The 24,812-nt window shown below is 40.8% G+C and overlaps 1 protein-coding gene across 2 annotated transcripts in view; it reads left to right on the top strand.

Annotated features, from left to right (window-relative positions):
* LGI1 (leucine rich glioma inactivated 1) overlaps positions 1-24,812 on the top strand; it is a 40,393-nt gene that overhangs the window by 4,274 nt on the left and 11,307 nt on the right. For both annotated transcript variants that reach the window (XM_017498165.1, XM_017498164.1), the window contains 2 exons: positions 15,694-15,765; positions 15,861-15,932. In XM_017498165.1, coding sequence (XP_017353654.1) covers positions 15,694-15,765; positions 15,861-15,932 — 144 coding nt within the window. The remainder of the gene's footprint in view (positions 1-15,693; positions 15,766-15,860; positions 15,933-24,812) is intronic.

The raw sequence follows: 24,812 nt of genomic DNA, 5'->3' as shown, positions 1-24,812 counted from the left end.
AAAAAAAAAAAAAAAAAAAAAAAAAAAAAAAAAAAAAACATAACAACAAAAACCTTTCCCAAGCAAATGCAATTTCATTCATGTTTTACATAGGGCCAGCTTTGAAACATAATCAATGACAACAGTTATGCATTCTAGCTTGCTTTTAGTAATAGAAAGTGGTACTTTTAGTGAATGTAATTTAGATAAATGTGTTTTCACACATTACAACCCTGTTCCTTCTCAACTACAGACTGAAATCCCCAATGATACGGACTGATGATGGAAGTGAAATTCAAATTTAAGAGGACAAAATGTAGCCACGTTGCCACCCATTTATAATATATTTTAATGAACTAAACCCCTGTAATTCCTGAGAGAGCTCTATTTTCAGGGAGTGATTTCCAGGATAGTTTTAGTAACATGTTCAAACAAAACAACACAAAACAAAACACTGCATATAAGAATTGGATGTGAACAGAAAAAATTTCTTCGTATTTTGATGGGATATATTCTTGTTTGAAACACAGAATTGATCTTTCAGCATCAAAGGAGGGGAATAGTATTATTTTAAAAATTAATCCACAATCAACACATAGATACGTAAGAAATTAAAAACTAAAAACAAATGGAAAAGCAAAAGACATGAGCAAAAGAAGGAGTAAGTCCATCCTAACTAAGGCTTTATCATTTACTCCTTCAAAATATAATTTGTCCAGGAAAAATACTCATGGCCTCCTTTACCTTTCAAGCAATTGCTACCTTTTTATACTCCCCCTTGTATTACAGGCTTACAATTTAGCAGTCTTCAGGGACCACTCAAGCCAGACCTATCAGCCAAGAATGCTTTTGGAGGAATTATTACCTGACTATAGATGAGTATGTTTTGGTTTGTACCCAGCTGATGCCCCCATGATGGACCAAAAAGCAAAAATTTCAGTCATCTAGGCTGTTTTGTCTGTAGTTTGCCCAATGATCCATAGATCTAATCTTTTGCTTTTTAGTTAATTACTTCCTTTTGTTTTTACTTTCCTAAAAATAATTTGAACTTTTATTTTAGATCCAAGTTTCCATGTATAGGTTTGTTACTTGAAGCGAATTAATTCTCATAACTGCATAAACTAGTGCTTACCACAAATGTTTTCTTTGAAAGCATATTTCATCCTTTCGGTTATTTAGGCAATAAAACTTCAGAGCTACCTTCTCTTTCGCTATCCACTTCCACCTGGACGAGTATCCTGTCCAACAGCATGAGAATCTGCCTCCTCCTCTTCACCGCAGCATCACTGCCTTAACTGAGGCTGCATTTCATTCACTATTTCAGAGGCTGTGGCAGGAGCTTCCACACCTCACTCTCTGCTTTCAGTTCCCATCTGACCCATCTCCATTAGCGCTGCCTTTCCTGAGACACAGCTCTCCATGCTTTCATGACTCCCTAGAAACAGAGAAAGCCCAGACACCTGAGCTGGCATCCATAGCATTTGTTCCTTTCTATTTGTCCACAGTTATCACTCACACCATTGACTCCACACACACACACACACACACACACACACACACACACACGCCCAAACAAGTTCCATTCAGATCACTGCAGGATCTCATTCTATAACCTCTGTTGATTCTCAAATTCTCTAGACTTTACTGATGTCTCTGGTATTGTGTACCATTTGTTAGAACTACAGTGCTTGTGTCTGCCTTGTGTCTTTCATGGAGGGTTGCCAATAAGCTGTGGCCCCAGACATGGCTTCCCATATATTTGTTGAATCCAGTTTATGTTTCCATAGATTTTGTGCTGAAGACTCCTGTGTTCCTCTCAGCAGATAGTGCTGGTTATGTTCACACTCTTTCTGATGTTTGGTGCACCCTATATGAGTTCACGTGAACTAATGGTGTGGAGGTCTGGGAAGTGAGCCGAACTAAAATAATGCAAGGAGATATATGCTCACGAAGTTATGAATTCAAACTTCCTCGGCAGAGATTTCCAGCCTTCCTTATTTCAGAGGCAAAGCATCCAAACCTTTCCTTAGACCCACTGCTTCAATCTCTTTTGTCCCACACTGACTTCACATTTGGCCTCCTAGGGTTTTAGTTGGACTGCAAAAGCTGACTAGTCTCTCCTGGGAAGGGTAAGATTCTCCTTTATCCAGTCTGACAGGACTTCTAAAGGGAACCATTAGTTGAGCATTATTAACATGAAAAGAAAAATCATTAACACAAAGATAATTTACTTTTTGACTTATTTAAGTACCTGCTTAGCCAAAACAAGTATCTATTTATTGTATAGTTGCAAGCAGTAACAAAATGCAAACAAAAGCCTCCCATTTGAGCAGACATATTTTGAGGCTCTACTGGGTAGCAGGTACAATGTTGGGCTTTATGAGGGACATAAAGGTGAGTGACACGCTGTCACTCTTCACCCTGATATGGCAGCTCCAAGCTGGTAGTGATTCTTGAGATGGTAAATTATATTTTGCCTGTATTTGAATGCATTGGTTTTATTTTAAAAATTCTTTTTATGTAAGTAGAGATGAGGTCTTGCCATGTTGCCCAGGCTGATCTCGAACTCCTGACCTTAAACAATCCTCCCACCTTACCCTCCCAAAGTGCTGGGATTACAGGTATGAGCCACTGTGCCTGGTCTACTTAAACGTATTGTAAAGTAGTCTTGATAAGTGTTCTCATTTTGTTCAAAATTATATTCAGTTGATTGGTGACGATGGTGATGCTTGCTGGTTGTTGACCCTGTGGCTAACATGGGCGACAAAATATCTGCAAGGGCTTTATAGCATCAGCTGTAATATCAAAACAGCTGACCCTGGTGAGCTGGCAATGAGGCAAACAATACAGGCTTGTGGTCAGATAAGCATGGGTTCAAATCCCCACTCAGCTGCTTACTAGTTGTGTTTGGGGCAAGCTTAATCAAGTCTTGATATCTGTATCTACAAAATGAGGAAGAACCATAGTACCTATTGCACAGAATTACAGTAAGGATTAAGTAAAACAATGCATGAAAAATGCTTGGCAAGGTTCCTGTAACTCAATACACATTTGCTTTATTACAGTATCTGAAAATCACTTTAATTTGAACTACCGTAACAACAGATTAGTGTCTGATTGTATAATCTGGTTTTGCCAATAATCTCAGCTTTAAACATTTTGCAGTTCTACACACAGGTGTCCAGCAGAACTTGCTGAGAAATCTTTCCTTCAAATACTTCTCACAGGAAACATGAACTATTTACCTTTCAAAAAAAGTCATTAACCCTCTCCCTTCTTCCTCATGAATAAAATGACTGGCACCACATTTTGTAAAACGTGTCAGATTTTGTTTAAATAATTAACATTGGCAATCTTCAGATGAGTGGTTTTATGGTATCATAGAAAGGGGCCCGAACTAGAAGTTGGGAGATATGGGTTTGAAATTCACTTTGGCCAGTAACGGACTATGTGACCATGAGTAGGTCACAAAATATCACTGGGCCTCAGCTTTTATTGCATAAAATATTAGAGGTAGATAAAATTATGGTTCTGAAACTCAAATGCTAGTTGGGGGTTGGGTGGTAAGATCAATGAAGGAAGCAGTTGAGTATAAGACAATAGGGAGTAGTGGTGACTGAGGTAAACCAGAGAGGACATGTCTCACCTAAAAATGACATCCTCTGCTCCAATTCATTATTGCTGATGGGAATATGGTACATGCATATGGAGCCCTATCTTCCTCATTTCTGGGGGAAGGTAGAAATCTGGAAGTAGATTTTTAAACAGGATAAAGACCAAACAAACATAATTTGGCATTTTGAGACCCTCACATTTAATTACATCCAAGGTCTCTTCCTATCTTAAAATTCTGTTGTATTCTACAAACAGTGACTTTAATATAGAAATGGCCTGTTTAAAGAAATTGACAAAGATTATTGAATCAATTCTAACAAACCAATACATTAGATTGTTTATTGAAAGAACCTCGTAATATGAAACTGGCTGTTCTAAGGCTATTTTTATTATAATTGTAGTTCCCAAATCTTCCAAACAGGTCCAAAGGAACCTCGCCAGGCTCTTCCTGCGGTGGTTGATGATAAAATGATGTTTCAGTATCCCTCTCATGGAGCAAGGACTGGAAAAAAATTGTTAGGCTCGCTTTTACATAGCAAGATGGCAGCTGTCTGCATGTGTAAAATGTGATTAAAAAGCAATAAGTCTTTAAAAATACAGACTAGAAATGTTTAGGTACAAATAACTTGACTTTATGGAGGGCCATAGATTTTGCCCAATGGTGCTTCCATGGCTAAAGATTTCTGGACCCTCCTTTGAGAATTGTCTTTACTGCCAGTTTACAAGCCATGCAATAAAATCAGGCAAGGTTTTGTTATTTTTGTATTGCTTGGTGCTAAGCACTTTATCAATCTCATTTTTAATGTCATCATCATGGTAACCTTTTGAGGTAGATACAATTATCTCTATCTGGCAAATGAAACACTAAGTCCTAAAAGGTAACCTCCTCAATGTCACACCCCTATTAAGTAGCAGAGCTGAGATTTAAACCCATGTCCTCACTTTTAACCACTTGTGTCTACTTCCTCCTGAACATGAATCATCATGCTTGACTTTGCATAGTTTTGTTCCCAAAATAAAATCCCCTCTCAAAGGGTCAACCTTTGCCATTAACAAGGGTATTCAGGAGAATGTGCCCTAATTCCTGGAGACAATGACTGAAAGGAGTTTCAAAGGCCCTTTGAAAGTGTGGCCGAATTGCTGGCAAGAGTCGCTAGTTTCCCTAGGTTGCAACTCTCATTTATATGTGTAAGCTCTGATCTCCTTGCCTAAAAAAAAAATAGAGAACGAGAAGGAAAAGAAAAAGGCAAAAGAAAAAAGGCCTTATTTACTTTAAAGTTACACCTTAGACTACTGTTGTCTAAACTTGTGTCCTGTGGAGCAGCTGAAAGAAAAGGGTTCAGTTCTCAAGTAAATTTGGGAAACTGCACTTTCTATCCCTGCTTGGTTATTTACCATGAATGTACCTTGGCATAGACACACCTCTGAAATTATTCAAAATTGTTTTGCTTTTCTTAACATCCCATAGAATATTGGTTCTATGGAGCATACGGTACTTTGGAAATACATGCATGTGATAATTCATTGTATTTTTAGCTTAATTATTTATACCCCACCTCATTCTAGAGAGGCTGGATAGCAAAGGATAGGCAGGTGGAAAGAATCCCATCCTAAAGGATACATTAAACCATCTATCTCCATATAAGAAGCAACTCGAGAGCATTTTGTTAGTGTGGATTCATTGATGTGACCTCTGTGAGTCAGGCCTCCCCACTAGGCTGTCTACCTGGTCAAGCAATTTAGCACACACCCCTTCTCTAGAGACCTCCCAGTAGATCTCTATCTTTTGAAGGAAGGAGATGACTGGTTGCAGCTCATTCAATACGAAAAGGCTTCTGAGCGTAAATATACACTCTCACTGTTTTTATTTGGAGCAGGTTTCATCACAGCTACTTTCTAAGTGGCTAAAGCAGCATTTCCCTGGATATGTTCCATGGAATATTCATTTTGTAGGAAGCTCAATCATAAAAGAGTCCCATTATCAATCAGATCAGGACACTGTAAATTTAATTCCATTTGAAGAGTCTCAGTTTACTTAAGGATAGAAAAGGCATAGTTAAGAACCCAGATTAACGTCTTTAACCCACTTTTCCTAAATGTATCTGCCAGTTTTGTGCACGTAAACCTCTCGACCCCTTGAAGATGGTGCATTCCAGGGAATATACTGTGGGAAATTCTGGGCAAGACTGTTGTAGGTTTGCAGTAGATACTGGGCAGAGCTGATATTAAAAAGAGGGAGCTGGCTTCGTCGTGGCCACTCACCAGTCCTGAGGAAGTCAGGGAGGGAGAGACCAAGCCTGAGCCTGGAATCCCAGCTCTGCCACTTACAAGCTTTAAATCACTTCACCTCTCTCACCTTGGTTTTCTTTATCTCTTGCATGGAGAATATAAAACCTATATCTTAGTGTTCATTTGAGGATTAAAATAAGATGTCAAACTGTTGAAGATGAGGCCTGGCACAAAGTAGGCCCTTCTTTGTGTTCCAGGACCGGGGAAATCCAGGGTGATTTTGTAAACACATGGGGAGGGTGGGCTTCTGAATAGTTGTGCCAACTCCTAGAAAGGAAGAGCTCTGACTGCCCTGGGATGAGAGATGATCTCAGGAGGATTGGGGATTACCAAATGGGGGTTACCAAACCAAAAGGAGTGGGTCCATGCTCAAATGTTTGCTAGCGTGCATGTCAAGGACATCCCTGCAAATCTAATGTCCAGATCCTGATCCTAGCCCCAACACTGACAAAAGATGTGACTTTAGTCAAGTCAGGTAACCTCTGCCAGCCTCAGTCTCCTCATCTGTAAAAAAGAGGAGTTGGACTACGTATCTCCCTGGAGTACCCTCAACCCTCAGATTTGTGTGGAGCCAAATTAAGGTTATTCCAATCAATCCAGATTGAAGAGGTGGTAGTCTACTTAAGAAATCAGCTGAATTTTCAAGGCTGAGAGTCAAAAAGAACTGTCAAATAATGTACTTGTGCGTGATGCTTCCCATTTTAATGCTTTTCTGTATTAGGAGCATACTTTTAAATATTCAAATGTAAATTATTCACTTGGCACATGCACTTAGAATGTGTGCATTTAACTAAAGTGAATCATCAGCCTATTATTAATTATCATTTAACCAGCCCTCTTCTTTTGGATAAAGAAGAATATTAGTAACAACCAAAGGACTTGAATCATTTAAGCAAAGCTAGCTCTAAACAACTTGGCAAGTCCCTCCAGCTGGGCATCCATATCTTCCAACAGCTATAACCTGTGTATCTTGTGCTCTTACATATACATATACATGTACATATACATATGCAAATAGACCCATGTTCGCTTGGGAGTGTGCACACTGATGTTTGTACACACTGTCCATGTACTGCCTAATACCCTAGAAGATGTCCATCAAAGTCTTCTTGGGGCAGGTAACAACCTCATTGGACCTGAGTTTCCTTAGCAGTAAAACACATGTCCTTTTCCTAGATCTAAGGGCTCTTCCAGCTCTGACATTTGATGTCTGTGTTCTTTGCTTAGCTATTCCTTGGCAGAAGCATTGGCGACATGCTCATACACATTATCTCACATAATTCTTAAAAACATCCAGGAAGTCTTTTTGCATCCTCAATCCTATTTTAACAGATGATGAAACAGATTTACCTACTTAATATGTAAAAATACAATAAAAACTGGCAGTTACAAGCTTAGAAACCTGATTCTCTTTTCTGAATCCAATCAGTGCATTCTCCAAGTGACAACCTGGCGCTGGCTGCTAACTCTTCCCTTCTTAATCAGAGTGGTTCTTCACAGAGTTGGGGATCGTTTGGAAGAGCCCCCTAGATTATCTCCCCTCCAAAACCAGGAAAACCTGCTGTAGTCTGGAAGATGGGCTGCAGGCCACTCATGGGCCAGATACATTTCTAATAGCAATCAAGATATTACAGGTGACTGGAGAGAGTCCGAAGAAGTACATGTCATTAGAGCCAGGGTGCCTGGCACGGGACCAGTTGAGCAGTCTCATTTGAGACAATGGGAAGTTTTCTTAGCAAGAGTCACCCTCCCCCCACCATTCAGCCATCTGCAGACCAGCATCTCCACTCTCTGGACTCCACATCCCTACTCTTCCGAGAATGAAGGCTGCAGTGCTACAAGCATAGACTTTTAAATCTTTAGAGCTACAAGGGACCTCAAAAATGATCTAGTCTAGCCTCCTCGCTTTATAGCATACAGAGAAGTGGTATGCTCTAGGACACACAATTTATGGCCAAATTTGTATTAGGACTCTCACTGTTTTTATTTGGAGCAGGTTTCATCACAGCTATTTTCTAAGTGGCTAAAGCAGCATTTCCCTGGATATGTTCCATGGAATATTCATTTTGTAGGAAGCTCAGGCTTCCTGATTTCCTCTTCAGTGTGTTGCTTCCCTGGCCTCTGAAGAGGAGAGGCCCCAGGGCAGGAAAGCACATCATCAGTGGCCCACCAGACTTAGCACTGACACCTGAGCCTGCCCAGTCCTTTCACTCTTACGCATTCCCACATTCCCGTCTCCGGCCTCTCACCTGGAATTAGTGCAGCCTTACCCTTGACCTCCTGTAGCTATATCCTCATTCTTAAATCTTCTGCTTCTTCATATACTTCTCTGTTGCTGGCCCTGGGTTCCCTCTGAACTCTGAGCTCCATGCTAACCCTGTTGCCTACTTTTCCATTCCTTTTAAAGTAAATTCTGTGTGTCCTACCTCTCCGTTCAACCAGGAACCCCCTCACAGCTTTATGGTGTTGGTGTGAAAATGTCGCTTTGAAGAGCTGTGCCTCATCCCTATAAACAGTGGAATCTGGAGGAATTAGAGCTTAATGGTCATTTGACAGGTCACATTCTCTGATCCCAGTGCAATATTAATAATGAAATTATGAAAACTTTTTTCTTTAAAAAAAAGATTACAGGGAATTATAAGAATATTATTCTGAATTCCCATTGAAATTAAATGTGCAATTTTCAAAGATGAGTACAGAGCAAAACTTAATACTTTCATTTTTTAATCAGAAAGAATGAAAGAATATGACCGAGCACTAAACTTAATAAATATTCTTTTTTTTTTTTTTTGAGACGGAGTTTCGCTCTTGTTACTCAGGCTGGAGTGCAATGGCGCGATCTCGACTCACAGCAACCTCCGCCTCCTGGGTTCAGGCAATTCTCCTGCCTCAGCCTCCTGAGTAGCTGGGATTACAGGCACGCGCCACCATGCCCAGCTAATTTTTTGTATTTTTAGTAGAGACGGGGTTTCACCATGTTGACCAGGATGGTCTCGATCTCTTGACCTCGTGATCCACCCGCCTCGGCCTCCCAAAGTGCTGGGATTACAGGCGTGAGCCACCGCGCCCGGCCTAAACTTAATAAATATTCTAAGGAAATCAGGAGAAAAGCAATAAAGAAAAGATAAAATAATAAATCAGAAAACAGTGGAAATAAAAAAAAAAATCCAAGATTTGATCCTGGGAAAATGCCCCCCCTCCCTGCCCCCCCAAAAAAATGGCAGACATTTGAAGGATATCACACTCTCAAGTAAGGGAGACATTAATTATTCAACAGAAAGATTGGGTGAATTTGGGTAAATATTTAGGAAATAACAAGGCAGTGTCTTACCTCACATCATACACAAAAGTAAGCCCCAAATGTACTGAAGAGTCAAATATTAAAAAGAAAATGTAAAGGGGAAGATGTAGGCAACATTTCCTTGATCTCAAAGCAGGAAAGGATATTTAAAGAACAAAATCATGTCTTTTGCAGCAGCATAGATGGATTGGAGGCCATTATCTTAAGTAAAATAACTCAGAAAGTCAAATACCGCATGTTTTCACTTATAAGTGGGAGCTAAATAATATGTTTACATGGACATAAAGTGTGGAATGGTAGACTTTGGAGACTCTGAAGGGTGGGGTGTAAGAGGAAGGGAGGGATAATGCCATACTTAATGGGTGCATTGTACACTATTCAGATGATGGTTACACCAAAAGCCCAGACTTCACTGCTACACAATATATATATCCACGTGACAAAATTACACTTGTACTCCCTACATTTATTATTTTTTTAAAAAAAAGATTAAAAGCAAAGAAGTAATACATAATGGGAGTTGATATATTTTGTCAAATAAAAATTTTAACTTCTATATGTTAAAAATCATTAACGAAGGCCGGGCGCGGTGGCGCAAGCCTGTAATCTCAGCACTTTGGGAGGCCGAGGTGGGTGAATCACAAGGTCAAGAGATCAAGACCATCCTGGTCAACATGGTGAAACCCCGTCTCTACTAAAACTACAAAAAATTAGCTGGGCATGGTGGCGCATGCCTGTAGTCCCAGCTACTCAGGAGGCTGAGGCAGGAGAATTGCCTGAACCCAGGAGGCGGAGGTTGTGGTGAGTCGAGATCGCGCCATTGCACTCCAGCCTGGGTAACAAGAGTGAAACTCCGTCTCAAAAAAAAAAAAATAAATTAAAAAAAAAATTATAAAAATCATTAACGAAAAAGCAAATCATAAACAGTAGGAAAAAACTTTTAGCATCAAAAGAAATAGGAAAAGACTAAGTAATATCCTTAATAAATAAAAAGTGCTTAGAAAGCAACAAAAGTGGTCAAAGGACATGATTTCACAGACAAAGAAACAAAAACAATAATTGTAAATGTTGGTGAGGACATGGTCAGATAGGCATTTCCATACTCAGAGCTGGACATCTGTAATTTGGTACTAGGTATTTAAGAACCGTCTATAATCTAATCATGGTACTTTTAGAAATCGACCCTAAGGAAATAAGTAGAGATGGGAAAAATATTTATATATGAGGATGGTTATAACGTTTATAATAATAAACATTGGAATCAGTAATTTTAAAAAGTTACATCATGATATATCCATAATACAAAACGTACTCATCTGTGGAAATCATATTTTTGAAAAATTGTCATGAGCAATTGTTCATGGTACAATAAGCAAATGAAAAGGAAGATACACAGTGATATAATGTTATGTCAATTTAATAAATACATATGTGTCTATATCATATATGTATTATGCATATGCATATCAGTGTCTTTGTGTATATTTTACGGTGCACTTCATTTTTTTCTTTTTTGTGTTTTCCAGCATTTCTACAATAAGTATATATTATTTATAAACAGAATTCAGCAAAGCGTATTCAAGGCTGGGTATAGTGGCTCATGCCTGTAATCTCAGCACTTTGGGAGGCCGAGGCAGGTGGACCACTTGAGCCCAGGAGTTCAAGACTAGCCTGGGCAACATGGCGAAACCCCGCCTCTACAAAAATTAGCCAGCCTTGGTTTTGTGCACCTGTGGTCCCAGCTACTTGGGAAGCTGAGATGGGAGGATTGCTGTAGCCGGGGAGGTGGAGGTTGCAGTGAGCTGAGATCATGCCACCGCACTCCAGCCTGGGCGACAGAGTGAGATCTTGTCAAAAACAACAACAACAACAACAACAACAACAAAACAGAAAAACTTCAAAAAGTGTATTCAAAATTTTAAAACTTTCTACTTGAAAAAAACAGATTGATATGATCTGGATGTGGCTGTAAGACTGCTTATGCTGATTAATTAATTCCTCTAAGAAAGACATTATGGTTTAATTACATTTCTTAAATCCATATGAGCTGAGTGGTGTTATTATGGCAGCTCACCTGAACATGGACATTATGTCATAGTGTGACCTGGGACCTGCACTGAGAGGCCACCCAGTGTGTGGAAAAGAGTACTGAACCAGGGGTCTTGGGCCTTGTGACCTTAAGGAAAGTGTTTAGAAGCCTTCCATGCCTCCATTTCCTCTTCTGTCAAATAGATCTTATCTGCTTTACCACTTTCACAGAGTTGTTCTAAAGACAAAGTAAAACAATCCAGGCAGGAGTCTATGACATGTAGGCTATTACGAAGGCAAAGATCATTATTCAAAGAATGAGCTAGTACCTGCCTGGAATTCATAGTTCATATAAATGATTTTTTAAATCTCCCTCTTGGTAAGGAAACATGGACTCCCTTGGTTACAGAAGAAGATATCCTTGCCTCTCCTCCCACAGCCCCTTTTCTTAACCAAATTAATGAGTGCACAGTTCTTCCTTGGGGGAAGGTATAGACAGATCAGGCACATCCCTCTGTCCACCTCCACCAAAATTCTAGGGGGAAATGCTTGGCTTCGTAGGAAAATGCCTCCTAAAGAAAGAGGAGAAACCTCAATGTTCCCATGGAACTGGGGCAGAGGGCAAATTCCGCACCACCTCTGCACAAACCCACAGGCTGGCTGCTTGGCAGTCCTGCAGGGTCCAGATCTCTGATCTGTGGCTCAGAGTAAAGAGGCCATTTAGATAGTACATTGGTTTCACAAACCCCTCTATGATGCTGCTGTTGTGAAGATAGTTGTCACTTCCAACTCATATTATTGCAGACTCTTGGCCACACATAGTTATAGGGACAGGAAAGGCCATGGCTCCTCCAAGCCCACAGCAACTGCTCCAGGAGACTTGCTGCAAGGAGCAGAGGCCCCTGGGTCGCCACAGGTAAAGGGGGCAGTGTTTTGATTGACCTGGTAAGCTTACCAGGTGCAACCCTGGCTGCATATGAGTAACCTGGGGAGTTTCTTAATAACTCAGGTGACACCCCAGGTTTAGAATTTACCCAGAATCCCTAAGAGTGGAAACCAAGTATCCTTATTGTTAAAGCTGTCCAGGTGATTCCAAGAGCAAGCAGGATTCAGAAGCATTGGCTCAGGTTCCAACACAGATCTAGGTGTCTCTCCTGCACCAGGCTTCAAAACACTCCCCTTGGTGAGGTCTTCTGCACAATTCTGCATTCTTCTAAACATTCTTTGCACACAATTTTACCTGCCATAGATCCAACTCAACCCTAAGGGATCCTTTAATTTTTGGCTTCTCTACCGGCTGGCTCCATTTCTCAGTCTGCTAATTCCAGGTCCCCAAGAGCCCAATTCACCTTTTCTTTTCTTTCTTTCTTTCTTTTTTTTTTTTTTGGAGACGGAGTTTCGCTCTTGTTACCCAGGCTGGAGTGCAATGGCGCGATCTCGGCTCACCGCAACCTCCGCCTCCTGGGCTCAGGCAATTCTCCTGCCTCAGCCTCCTGAGTAGCTGGGATTACAGGCACGCGCCACCATGCCCAGCTAATTTTTTGTAGTTTTAGTAGAGACGGGGTTTCACCATGTTGACCAGGATGGTCTCGATCTCTTGACCTCGTGATCCACCCGCCTCGGCCTCCCAAAGTGCTGGGATTATAGGCAAGAGCCACCTCACCCAGCCCCAACTCACCTTTTTAAACCAGGCTACTTGGGCCATGTGATGCTGCTTGATGTAGAGACTGGCTACTCTGTGGAAAGGGACAGAGGTTGTGTAGTGTAGAACATGGCCACCCTGGTCTGCCCCAGTTCTGTTTTCTGCATTGGTGAGGTGGGGGGAGGGCACAGTTTCCCTTAACAGAGACTGTGGAATGCTTTAACATGTCCAGTTCAACAACAAATTACAATAATAAAATCTAACATATTTACAGGAATCCATACAAATTAAGGGTCAGAGTTTCATCCTCTGTATAGAATATGATGTAGGAGTCTTTTTAAGTATACGTAGGATAATAAAATGGATAGCCCACTCAACTATCTTTAGAATGTATGTATAATTTTATACCTCTTTCCATAGAAACTACAATTGAATTTAGCATTGAGAGATTATGATATTCATTATTATCTTAGCCAGAGGGTGGTTTTTTTTTTTAGCTTTTATAATAAACTTTTAAATTGAAGTATAATATACATAAAGAAAAAGTGCACGTTATAAATGTACATCTCAATGACTTTTTATCTCAAAGTCATTACCCTTGTAACCAGCACCCAGTTGGTTACAAGAAACTCAATAGCCTCGTTACCCCAAAGATGCCCCTTGTGTTCCCTTCCAATTACTCCTTGCCTCCAAGGGTAACCACTCTCCTGATTCTAGCAACACAGATTAGTTTCTGTACTTTATATAAGTACAGTCATCTAGGATGCACTTTATTGTGTTTTGCCTCCTCTTCTTGAATATTCATCCACAGTTTTGCATATGTATTTGTAGTTCTCATCAGAGGTTTTAGTCCTTGAAATGTAGTTCAACACACATTATTCAGTCCGGAACTGTGCTCCAGGGTGGGGACACAAAAACAAATAAGGGCACATTCCTGCTGTAAGAAACTTTTAATCCAGTTATATGGTAATGATCAGAATTTAATGTAAAGTCCATTCCTCTTTGTTCAACAAATATTTAATCAGTATCCACTATAGGACAGGTGGTATCACAGATGTTAGGGATAAGAAATGAACAAACAGACAAAAAGTCCAGGGAAATCCTCTCTTTTCTTCCTGTGACATACGTGGGCAAGTTCTGCCCACCAATACTCATTTCCTACCCTGTCCTGCATCTGATTTCACATAAAGGGAAGCAGCAATTGAAACTATTTCTTCTGGCAACTTGGAATATGAGATTATGAAGTCCCTGGTCCATGAGCCATTTTTCAGATCACTGAGTGTGGGAGGTATAATATTTGTATATACGTATTCCTGCCTGATTCCATTCTCTCTACCGCTGATGCTGCCTGTGCAGAATGCAATGCAAATCTGGAACCTAAGGAAGACTTTGGATATTAGCTTACCTTGGAGTCAAGCTGAGCAGTTTTCTTGTTTTCCAGAGCCACGAAGTGAGAAGAGACACGATTGCCAAAGCTGTGATGAAAATCATACCATTTTGAATTTGTTTTAGTAACTATGGAATTCTAACATGTATTACTATTCATTAGTGCTGGCTTTTCAGAGCCCAGTGAATTACTTGGGTACAAAGCCATGACATTAGAGGCATGAGGGATTAGAAGACAATCCAACAACACTCTAGGATTGATAGTTCAGGAAGAAATGCAAGAGATCATCTCATCTTGTTTGGTTGGTTCATTCCTATCTCCCATTGCTTGCATTTTTATGAAAAATTTCAAGTATATATTAATGTAGAGAAAATAGTAAAATTCACTCTTGTGTATCCATTTTTTAACTTCAAAAATTATCAACTCCTGCCAATTCTTCTCTAACCCCTTGCTGTCCCCCTCCTTTGATTATTCTCTGATTATTTGAAGCGATCCCAGATGACAAATAAATTACTCATAAGTGTTCAGAAAGTGAGAACTCTTAGTTTTAATTCCTCTAGTTCACACACTCAGAGGTGAATTCACTAAGATTTTTAGTGGCAGTTATATGAAATCCCCCGCTTCAAAAGTAAAAGTGATAATCTTTACTAACAGAATTACTATTATTATTATCACATTATGACATAATATATTATTGTACTGTTTGGTCTAAAACTATCTCTTTTAAGCCTGTCATTCAGTTATCCAAGGAGTTCAACAGGGCGTGGGATGGCTGATTGATGTTCTTTTTCATCAGTAATTTCGAAACCAAATCCTTGTGGATTTTGAAATTGCAAATAAATTTGTCCAAGTAAAAGTGATTTCTTCAACTATTTGGTAATAAAATGGGTCTAAGACTCTTCCCAAACCTCATGTTTCCCATTTTCAGTCTGTTTGCAAAGGAGAAGGTTGGTTGATGTTCATGGAGCCAGTGTTAATAGCCTGTCTGTTACGAGATAGCTTAGCACAACTGGGCACACAACTTAATTTTTTTAGGTTTCCCAGGCCAAAAACCCCACAGCACCATTGTTTTTGCCAGTCAGAACACTCCAGAGGTTTCTAGAACAAGCAGAAAAGATTGTTAGTGCCTTTGTCATGAAAATATGTAAAACGTTGCTTTGGTTGCTTCCGCTAGCATACCTGCTCTGATTGTATCTCAAAATGTCACCTAGGGCATATGGCAGTCATTGTGAGGAGTCAGGGACCAGGCAGCCCTTGATAAGCCTTTGATAAGGAGATGATTAGGAGTAAAAAAAAAGCTGCATAGATTATCTGCATAACTAACACTGTAGCAGACAGCCATGCAGACATTTTTCTGTATACAATTCCCACTCATTTTTCTGAGAGATAAAAGCAGCAAAGATTGACAATCTGTCAGTTTAACCATTTTCATTGTGTACTTTTTCTGGGCAGGTTATTCACATCGAACTCCTTTGATGTGATCAGTGATGATGCTTTTATTGGTCTTCCACATCTAGAGTATTTGTAAGTAAAAAAGCTTTTTTTAAACATGATGATTCAGGACAAGTACTCTCAAGTCCCTGTAACTGTTTGACAAAAAATATTATAACTTATTGCAGATTCATAGAAAACAACAACATCAAGTCAATTTCAAGACATACTTTCCGGGGACTAAAGTCATTAATTCACCTGTAAGTATGAATGTTGCTATTACTTTTTAAGCTTGCTAATGGATAATGCAGTTTGATCATCTGTGGTTAATGCACCTACTTTATGAGTGGCCATAAAAATTTAAGAAACCCAAATGATTTCTCTCCATGCACACTTGCCATCTTTCCCTGACGTCTGTCAGAGGGTGTTCAAGAAATTGATTATTATTAATATTTTTATCCTAAACCAACCATAATGAGAAAAGCAATCTAATGCAGGGAATATTGTGTGCCTGAAATAACTTCTTTTATTATCTATATCATCACTCACTTCATGGATCATTATGGATTGACTATATACTTTTATTTGATATCAGCTTTTTCTTCTATATAAGCCCTCACTTTATTATATACATTTAAACATAATATAGCCACAGGCGATGTCTTCAAAGTACCTGATCAACTTGTCAGTGAAATACTTAATTATTCAATGGGTGATACAGCTAACAGCAGTTGTTCTTAACAGGGAACAATTTTGCCTCCCAGGGAACATTTGGCAATATCTAGAGACATGTTTGGTTGTCACAACTGGGGGATGTAACTGGTATCTAGTGAGTAAAAGGCAGAGATTCTTCCAAACAGCTGCTGCATGGGACAGCCCCCCACAACAAAGAATTCTCCAGCCTACAGTGGCATCGTTGGGGGGTGAGAAACCCAGAACAACATGACCCAAGCCACTTGTTTCTTCTAGCCTCCCTCACCCCTTACAGACAGACACAGTCACACACACACAAGCAAGCACACACACTCGTGCACACACACACACACACACACACACACTCTCTCACATATGCACAGATATATTTTAAGGAAACTAGAAGAGCGTGGAAAGAAAAGGCACTCACATTTACATCACTTTTCATTTAATCCTCTCAATAATCCTGCCAAACGGGTACGATAATCCCCATTTCGGAATTGAGGAAACTGTCTTGGAGGGGATATATGCCTAGTGAGTTGATCAGTTATGGAATTAGGAGAAAATCTACTTGATAGTTGAATTGCAGTGTCTCTGCATCCTTTCAACAGCTGTTTCTCAACCTACCTAATGTGTATCCGATTGGTTCTAGATACAGATGCAAGAGATGTAAGTGTCATAGTCATTCTGTCAACTTTAACCTGTTCTCTCATCATACCTCATCCCCAGCTCTGCTCTAGGCCCTAGGATGGAGCAGGGAACAAAGGAGACAAAAGTGCCTGTCCTTTGACTGAGCCTGATTTCCAGTGTGTTCACATGATTATCACTCTGCCTCCACCAGACCCCTTTCTCTCCTGTTGCTTGTTTTGTAGCAAAGGGAACCTAATGGCCAGATGTATTCTACAAAATCATACCTTTCAAGGCTTCTGTATAGAGTTATTATAATAAAAGAAAACAGTGTTTGCAATACTACTCTTCATGTCAGTGACATGATATGATACAAAGATGGCTGTTTACGAAGTCAATGCTACACAATTTTATCACAGAGCCCAACACTGCCAAACCTCATTTTTCAGGCAAAAATAAACAAAATAAACAAATATATGAAAGGAGAAATGGAAGCTCATGATCTCAATTTAAATCCACTAAATTCATAAACATCCAATTCAATGGCCTCTAATGCTTAGCATCAGAAGAGCTATAGGAAGGATGTAGGACTCAGGTGTCCTCTCAAGGAACCCAGATATAAGCTTCACCTGCCCAATTCATTCAGCGGTCTCCTCTCCAGCCTAAAAGCTTGTGGTTTCCCTCAGGCTCACCTGCATAGAACGAGAAAAAAAAATGTCTCCATGTCTTGAAGGAAGGAAGAAAGGAGAGAGGAAAGGAGGGAGAGAGAAAGAAAAAGAGAAAAGAAGATGAGAGGAGAGAGGAAGGGAAGGAGAGGAAGGAGGGAAGGGGAAGAGAAAAAAGGGAAATAAAAAAGTCTGTTTGACATCCTAGTGTAGGTCACCCATTTTGTTCACTGGAGCCTATTGTGTTTATCAAATGAAATGGGAATTTAAATATGGGTCATAATGAGGCCATTTCTTTAGCAGTATGGAGACCATAAGAGAGAGAGACTGGTACAGCATACACTTAATAAATTTTCAGGTTCGGGGAACACCAAGGGCAGCCTTTAAAGAGAGGCATGACTCTTACAGGCTGTGAAAGAGAAGTCCCACCTCTCTGAGCTGGTGCTGGAGGTGGGAAGATGTAATGAAGGAACTCGGGGTTAAGGCTGGCTAAATGAATATGACCCTTAGGTCTCTTGCATCTTTAGCTAACACTTACTAGGTTGACACATATGGCATTGTCAATTTAGGCTGTTTTTAATCTACAAAAATGGCAATGCCCTATGGTTCACCTTAAATAGTTTCTAGGACATGACACATGCTTTACAAGGAGTAGGACCTACAAAGGTGAATAAGATCTAGTCCCACCTTAGAGGAGCTCAGGCTAGCAAGAGAAACTGGACAAGTATTTTCTCACTGAGTGCCTTTGTCCCCAAGTTATGTTCTCCTTTTGAATTATGCTCCTCTTTATGGTATAATGTTTTTCTTCCTTCCTTCCTTTCTTTCTTCCTTCCTTCTTTGATCCCATCCTTCTTTCCTTTTTGTCTTTCAAGGAGAGATGGAATAGGGAGTATCTGAAACCCAATGTCCCTCTGCCAGCTCAATACGTCAGGTTCATTTTCCATTATTTATGGCTTATTAATAAATCTGGCATTTGTCTGAGCCATTAGTTTCCTTTTTAAGACATTAGGCTTCAAAGTGCACTTTTCTCCACCTCAGATCAATCCTTCCCAATCAAGGCAAACATTCGAGCCGTGAGGAATTAGCACCTCACTCTCTAACCCGCATGCACTGCAGGAAGAGGTTGCAAAGCTTTTTCATATTCTTGACTTTATCATAGTCTCCTGATGACCCCACGAAAGAGATAGGGCAGTAGCACTACGCTCATAGACGAATGAGCACGTGGAGGTATGCCCTCAGTTTAAGCTGCTCCCCAGTTAGTAAGTGGTAAAGCCGGGAGTCTCCCATGGTCTTTGATGAGACTTCTGGTGCCATCTCCACTGTGTCAGTTAGAGTAGGACCAGATAGCTTTTACTGAGGGGGCTGGAACCTTCTGTAGGACATGATTTGAGGAGGAAACATGACTAGAGAAGAAAGAAAAGATCCTGAAAGCAGGAGCCCTACCCTCACACTTCATCTCAAAATGCAGATAGTTGGGATTAGACGTATGCTTTCAGATCCAAGTGGTCCTCACTCTGGCCTAACATCAAAGCCACTCCAACGGACTTACCTGAGCGTTTATATAAATTTAGTTCATGCCTAAAGAAACAATGCACTGTCTCACCTTCTTATACATAGATGCCATTAGATTTCTCTACTAAGACACATTTACAGACAGCTTAAAAGTTATTATATATACCTGGCTATCAGGTAAGATCCCCCTCCCCTGAAAATTAACCCTTAAAAAGGGAGAGACTTCTTAAAGTTAAGACCTTTCAAAGCCTGTCAAATGCTGGGACTCTCAATTACTTTATTTTGAACCATTGTCCTAATGCTATGCGTGTTTCACTGTAATGTCTGAACGGTTTGTGTATTTTAGCAATCATTTGTATATTTGAATTTTTCTGATGAGTATGTGTTATTTTGGTAATCAGGAAAATATGAATAAAAAATTAGTTTATGGCCAACGATGATAAAATCTCCAAACATTATGTATTTGCTTCTAGTAATACCCATGAGTCTTTGGTAATAATTGCTCTGTGTGCCACATAAACGTCACTGTGGCTAAGGCCCAGTGGAGCTAGCATTGTTTGCTGCATATATATAAATATTTGGGGTAAATTATCATCCATCTATATGTGTTGTCGAGTATGTCATGGTTGCTCAGCACTGAGGGGTACAAAGGACTATAACAGTCTCCAGACTCGGGATGCTTGCATGTTCCCAGTCAGTTGAACAGGATGTCTTTGCTTTAGCCTTCACATTGCCATGTATTTAAAGCGGTAGTGCAGCATAGCAGCTAAGAAAGTGATCTCTGTCATCAGACTGCCTGGGTTCAAATGTGTCTCTGCCAGCTCAATAGGTCAAGTTTATTTTCCATTATTTATTGCTTATTCATAAATCTGGCATTTGTCTGAGCCATTAATTTCCTTTTTAAGGCTTTAGGCTTCAAAGTGCACTTTTCTTCACCTCAGATCAATTCCTTGGCTTTGTACTTTAACAGCTGTGGAATTTGGGGCAGGTCATTTAGCTTCACTATGCCTCAGACGGGGCATGTAAAACAGGGTTATAATAATCTCTTAAAATGGGATGGGGAGTAACAAGGCATTTAAGAGTATTAGTGCCTAGGGTTGTCATGAGATTAAGTGAGTTAATATATGCAAAGTGCTTAGAACAGGGCCTGGTATGTAATAAGCACCATTGTGTAGGAATCAACTAAAACTCACTGCCTAACCTCCATTAGTCCTGGATCAGGATTCTAAATGCTACGGTGCATATCCCTTTTAAACACTTCCTATGAAATTTAAGTAACTGCACTTGCACCACCGCAGGTTCAGAGAGACACAAACCCAAGCTGAGAATCTGCATTGCAGGGGGGCTGGGTACACCCCAGATGGCTGTGGGCGATGCTTTCTTAGCAGCAGAGCCCGGTGGCGCTGAAACAAACGTGCTGTTTGAGCCAGTCTGGTCTGCCTTAGAGAGAAGACTTTCCAGTGGGTTCCTCAGTCATAATCAGAGGTTTTCTTGGGTAAACAGTGAAAACACCCAAGGGTAGGAAATGGTCATCACTTCTGTCAAGAAGGAATGGTCATCTGCCTTTGAGAACACTTGACCTCACTCAGCCAGTTTCAAAGCAACTAGATGTTCAGCTGTGCAATATCTCAGTAGTTTCAAAGCATGTTTCTTAGGTAAACTCTGAATCAGGACTGAGAATGGTGTTTGGTTGAAGGCACACTTTAAAGAGCCTCCACGTTGCCTTGAGATTTTTACCACAGTGGGGCTGCAGGGAGGGAGGTTCCTTTCTGAGAGGGTCCCATGCCAGCTAGTGGGGACTGCACTAGTCATTCTGGGGGCTTTGAGCTTTCTCCCTCAGTGTCTTGGCAAAGGGGGCCTAAAAGGAGCATCCTCTGCTCTTTTGCCTCATTCATTTGGGCACAGTAGTGGCTCACGCCTGTAATCCCAGCACTTTGGGAGGCCGAGGCAGAAGAGATCAGGAGTTTGAGACCAGCCTGGCCAACATGATGAAACCCCATCTCTACTAAAAATACAAAAAGTAGCCAGGCATTGTGGCGTGCACCTGTAATCCCAGCTACTTAGAAGGCTGATGTGGCAGCGAGCTGAGATCGCGCCACTGCACTCCAGCCTGAGTGACAGAGTGAGACTCCATCTCTAAATAAATAAATAAAAGTATCTCTTGAGGGCTTACTTTGTGCCAAGCACTATGCTAGCACTACAGATTCTATGGAAAGAGAATCATCCTTCCAGTCCTTATTGCAGAATTATCCTAGAAAAAAAGGAATGTTGATGAAATGTTTCCTCAAGTCTCTCATTGGCCGGGCCTTCACCTGTCTCCCAATCAGCTGCACCCCACCCCTGTGGGATATTCTGGTGCAATCCAGTGTGACCTCCACCCCCTAGAAAAGCCTGTTGTCAAATGCACTGACCCTTAAGTATGTAGCCTAAAGTACCACCTCTCCCAGTTACATCTAGTAATTGTAAAGATGAAGCCATAAGCCTCTCTCAGTGAAAATGAAAAGATGTGATTTCAGGCCAAGAATAAAACTTGGGGATCATTCTGACCCAGTGATCATTCACTTTATACAAAAGGGAACAGCCAAACCTCAAACTGAGATATCCACTTCCCTGCCCATGTCACCCCTGTACTCTGTGGCTGAGTTCTAGGCCCTAAATCGAGTCTGACTGGCAAGGGGCCAGCTTGGGCCAAGACAGGAGGCTGGTACTCCTTAAACCATAGCATGTAGAAAGTCTTCCTCCTGACAACTCTGTTGGCTCCCTGGGAATCCTTGCCTCTCTGTCCTTCATGATTTTTCTTCCTCCTATTCCTAAGAATTAAGAATTCTTATATCTAGTATTAAAATTCAACTCTGTTTAACCCTCACCCTTGGCTAATAGATCTTTGCAGAGGAAGGAGGGTGCCCTGCCCCAATTCAGGGTGACACTCTCCTGGGTCATGACACTCTACAGGAAAGAAAAGGACTAGATACCCTGAGGACCAGGACCAGTAACATGGCTTTCCAGAATCCCTTGCTTTTGATGAGCGCTGTATAAATCTGGAAGAAAACATTACTAAATCTTAATAGTGGTTACTTCTGCTCATTATTATTTCTCTCCTTTTTGGGGGGCGGGTACAGAGTCTCGCACTGTCACCCAGGCTGTAGTGCAGTGGTGCAATCTCGGCTCACTGAAATCTCCTGCCTCAGCCTCCCCAGTAGCTGGGACTACAGGCATGTGACACCACACTCAGCTATTTTTTTTTTTTTTTGCATTTTTAGTAGGGATGGGGTTTCACCATGATAGCCAGGATGGTCTCCATCTCCTGAACTCGTGATCTACCCGCATCAGCCTCCCAAAGTGTTGGGATTACAGGCGTGAGCCACTGCACCCAGCCTATTTCTCTCCTTTTTAAAAAAATAATTTTTGCACTTTCCAACTTTTCTTGAAGTGAAGAAATAATTATTACATATATATGTGCATATGTAGTACGTGTGTGTGTGTGTGTGTGTGTGTGTCTGTGTGTGTGTGTATCAGTAGAAGTAAAAGATGGGACTTTTAAGAATACCAAGGCATAGGATTATCCCTACTAAGAGAGGCAGAAAGAATAGATGATCTCAGCTTCCTGAAGTGAATATTGTAAAGTGTTTAGATATTTAATATCACTGTTTAATGACAATAACAACAAAGAAAAAGATTAGTTTTCTGGTCTTAACACATAAGGCTTAAAAATTCACCTGCAGATACTGTTTTTCCTGGAATCCATTACAAGGATATGTATATAAAAATATTAGTAGCTACACGTGTTAATTCTCACAATAAATGAAATTCCTATCCTTTACTCAGTTTTGCAGATGTCAAAACAGAAACACAGAGAGGTTAAATTAAGTTGGCGAAGGACACATTCCTAAGAGTGATGACGTTTAAATTTAATCCCTGGTGTACTTGGATGAAGTTGGCATTTACACCCCTACACTACTCCAAGCGATACAGGAAAGAACAGCTACAACCAGTTTTACAAATATATAGCATATATATATAGCAACTAGAGCTTCTGTTGAAGAAAAGTTCATAATAATATTAAGTCATGACTCTGTGAAGCTGGGAGTGGGATGGAGGGAAGGCAGAACTGTGAAATTTTTATCCAGGGATTTTGCTTTCTGATAGCAAAACTGAATGCAGGGGTGGAATCTGAAGAATCAAATAATCCTAATATCAACCCCAAAATAACCCTGACCCCTAACCCACAAAGTGCTGTCTCAGTCTCTCTAGCTGTTTAAATTCCCTGACAGACACCAGATCTCATCATTCGATTTACCTTTTGGGCGTGTGTGTGTGTGATGAAGTTTCATTCTTGTTGCCCAGGCTGGACTGCAGCGGTGCAATCTCAGCTCACTGCAACAACCGCCTCCCGGATTCAAGCGATTCTCCTGCCTCAGCCTCCTGAGTAGCTGGGATTAAGACGCCCACCACCATGCCTGGCTAATTTTTTGTATTTTTAGTAGAGACCAGGTTTCACTATGTTGGTCAGGCTAGTCTTGAACTCCTGACCTCAGGTGATCCACCTGAGCCATCATGCCCAGCCCTATTTACCCTTTTGTCATGACTAAATGCTGAGGAGGCTTCAGGGAACGCCGCATGACGCCCCTTTTTCTTCCTGGTGCCCCTGGCCCCAGTGCCCTCAGCAGCTCTCCCCTGCAGTGAATCTCCCTTAAGCCCTCAGATGCCTATGATGATTTGTGGAGGCAACAGGCCTTCAACACAGCTGGCACAAAGAACCACTGTGGTGGCTTCAAGCCTGGGCTTACCTGTAGCCCCAAAGCTCCCTAGAGGGTAAGGGCCTGAAACTGCATGGGAATATTTTAGGAAACAGGCAGCTCCCTCCTGCAGGACGTCTTGTGAAAGACATTTGCATGACGTAACCACTCAGGCCCCCGCGTTTGGGCCTTGGGCCGTGACAGTAATTCCTACTCTAAGCTTGTAGGTAGCTTTGGAACTTGATGAATGCAGCCAAATGATTGATTTCAAATGACTGAACCCTCACCGGACAGAACCATATATATGTACGAATTCTAAGCAACAGGATCCTTTCAAAAAGTCAAATTTATTCTTTGTTTCTTCTGATTATAAAGTAATAATACATACTTGATGGTAAAAACTCACAACATAAATATGTATTTACACAGAAAAGTGAAAGATTCCATAACCCGATACCAAGCTACAACCTCAGTCAACAGATTTTGTATCTCCTGATAGCGTTTTCTCTGTGTATCTACAGACATCTGTTTTTCCTGCTCTAAAAAGATGACACTCACTCTACACTTAGGTATCACTTCATATTAAATCATAGAGACCTACCTCATTTAAAAAATCTCCTGTAAAATATTCCATGTTACATATGGACCATCATTTATTTACACAATCCCTTATGTCTCTTTTTTTCTTTTTTGAAACAGGGTCTCACTCTGCCGCCCAGGCTGAAGTGCAGCGGTGTGATCATGGCTCACTGCAGCCTCAAGTTCTGGGTTGAGGCCATCCTCCCACCTCAGCCTCCCAGAGTAGCTGGGAACACAGGCACACACCACCACACCCAGCTACATTTTGTATTTTTTGCAGAGACAGGATTTTGCCATGTCACCCAGGCTGGTCTCAAACTCCTGACCT

This window comes from Cebus imitator, unplaced genomic scaffold (genome assembly GCF_001604975.1).
Source record: "Cebus imitator isolate Cc_AM_T3 unplaced genomic scaffold, Cebus_imitator-1.0 Scaffold238, whole genome shotgun sequence".
Lineage (NCBI taxonomy): Eukaryota > Metazoa > Chordata > Mammalia > Primates > Cebidae > Cebus > Cebus imitator.
The sequence above is the reverse complement of the archived record's forward strand: the minus strand, read 5'-3'. Positions and strand labels throughout refer to the sequence as shown.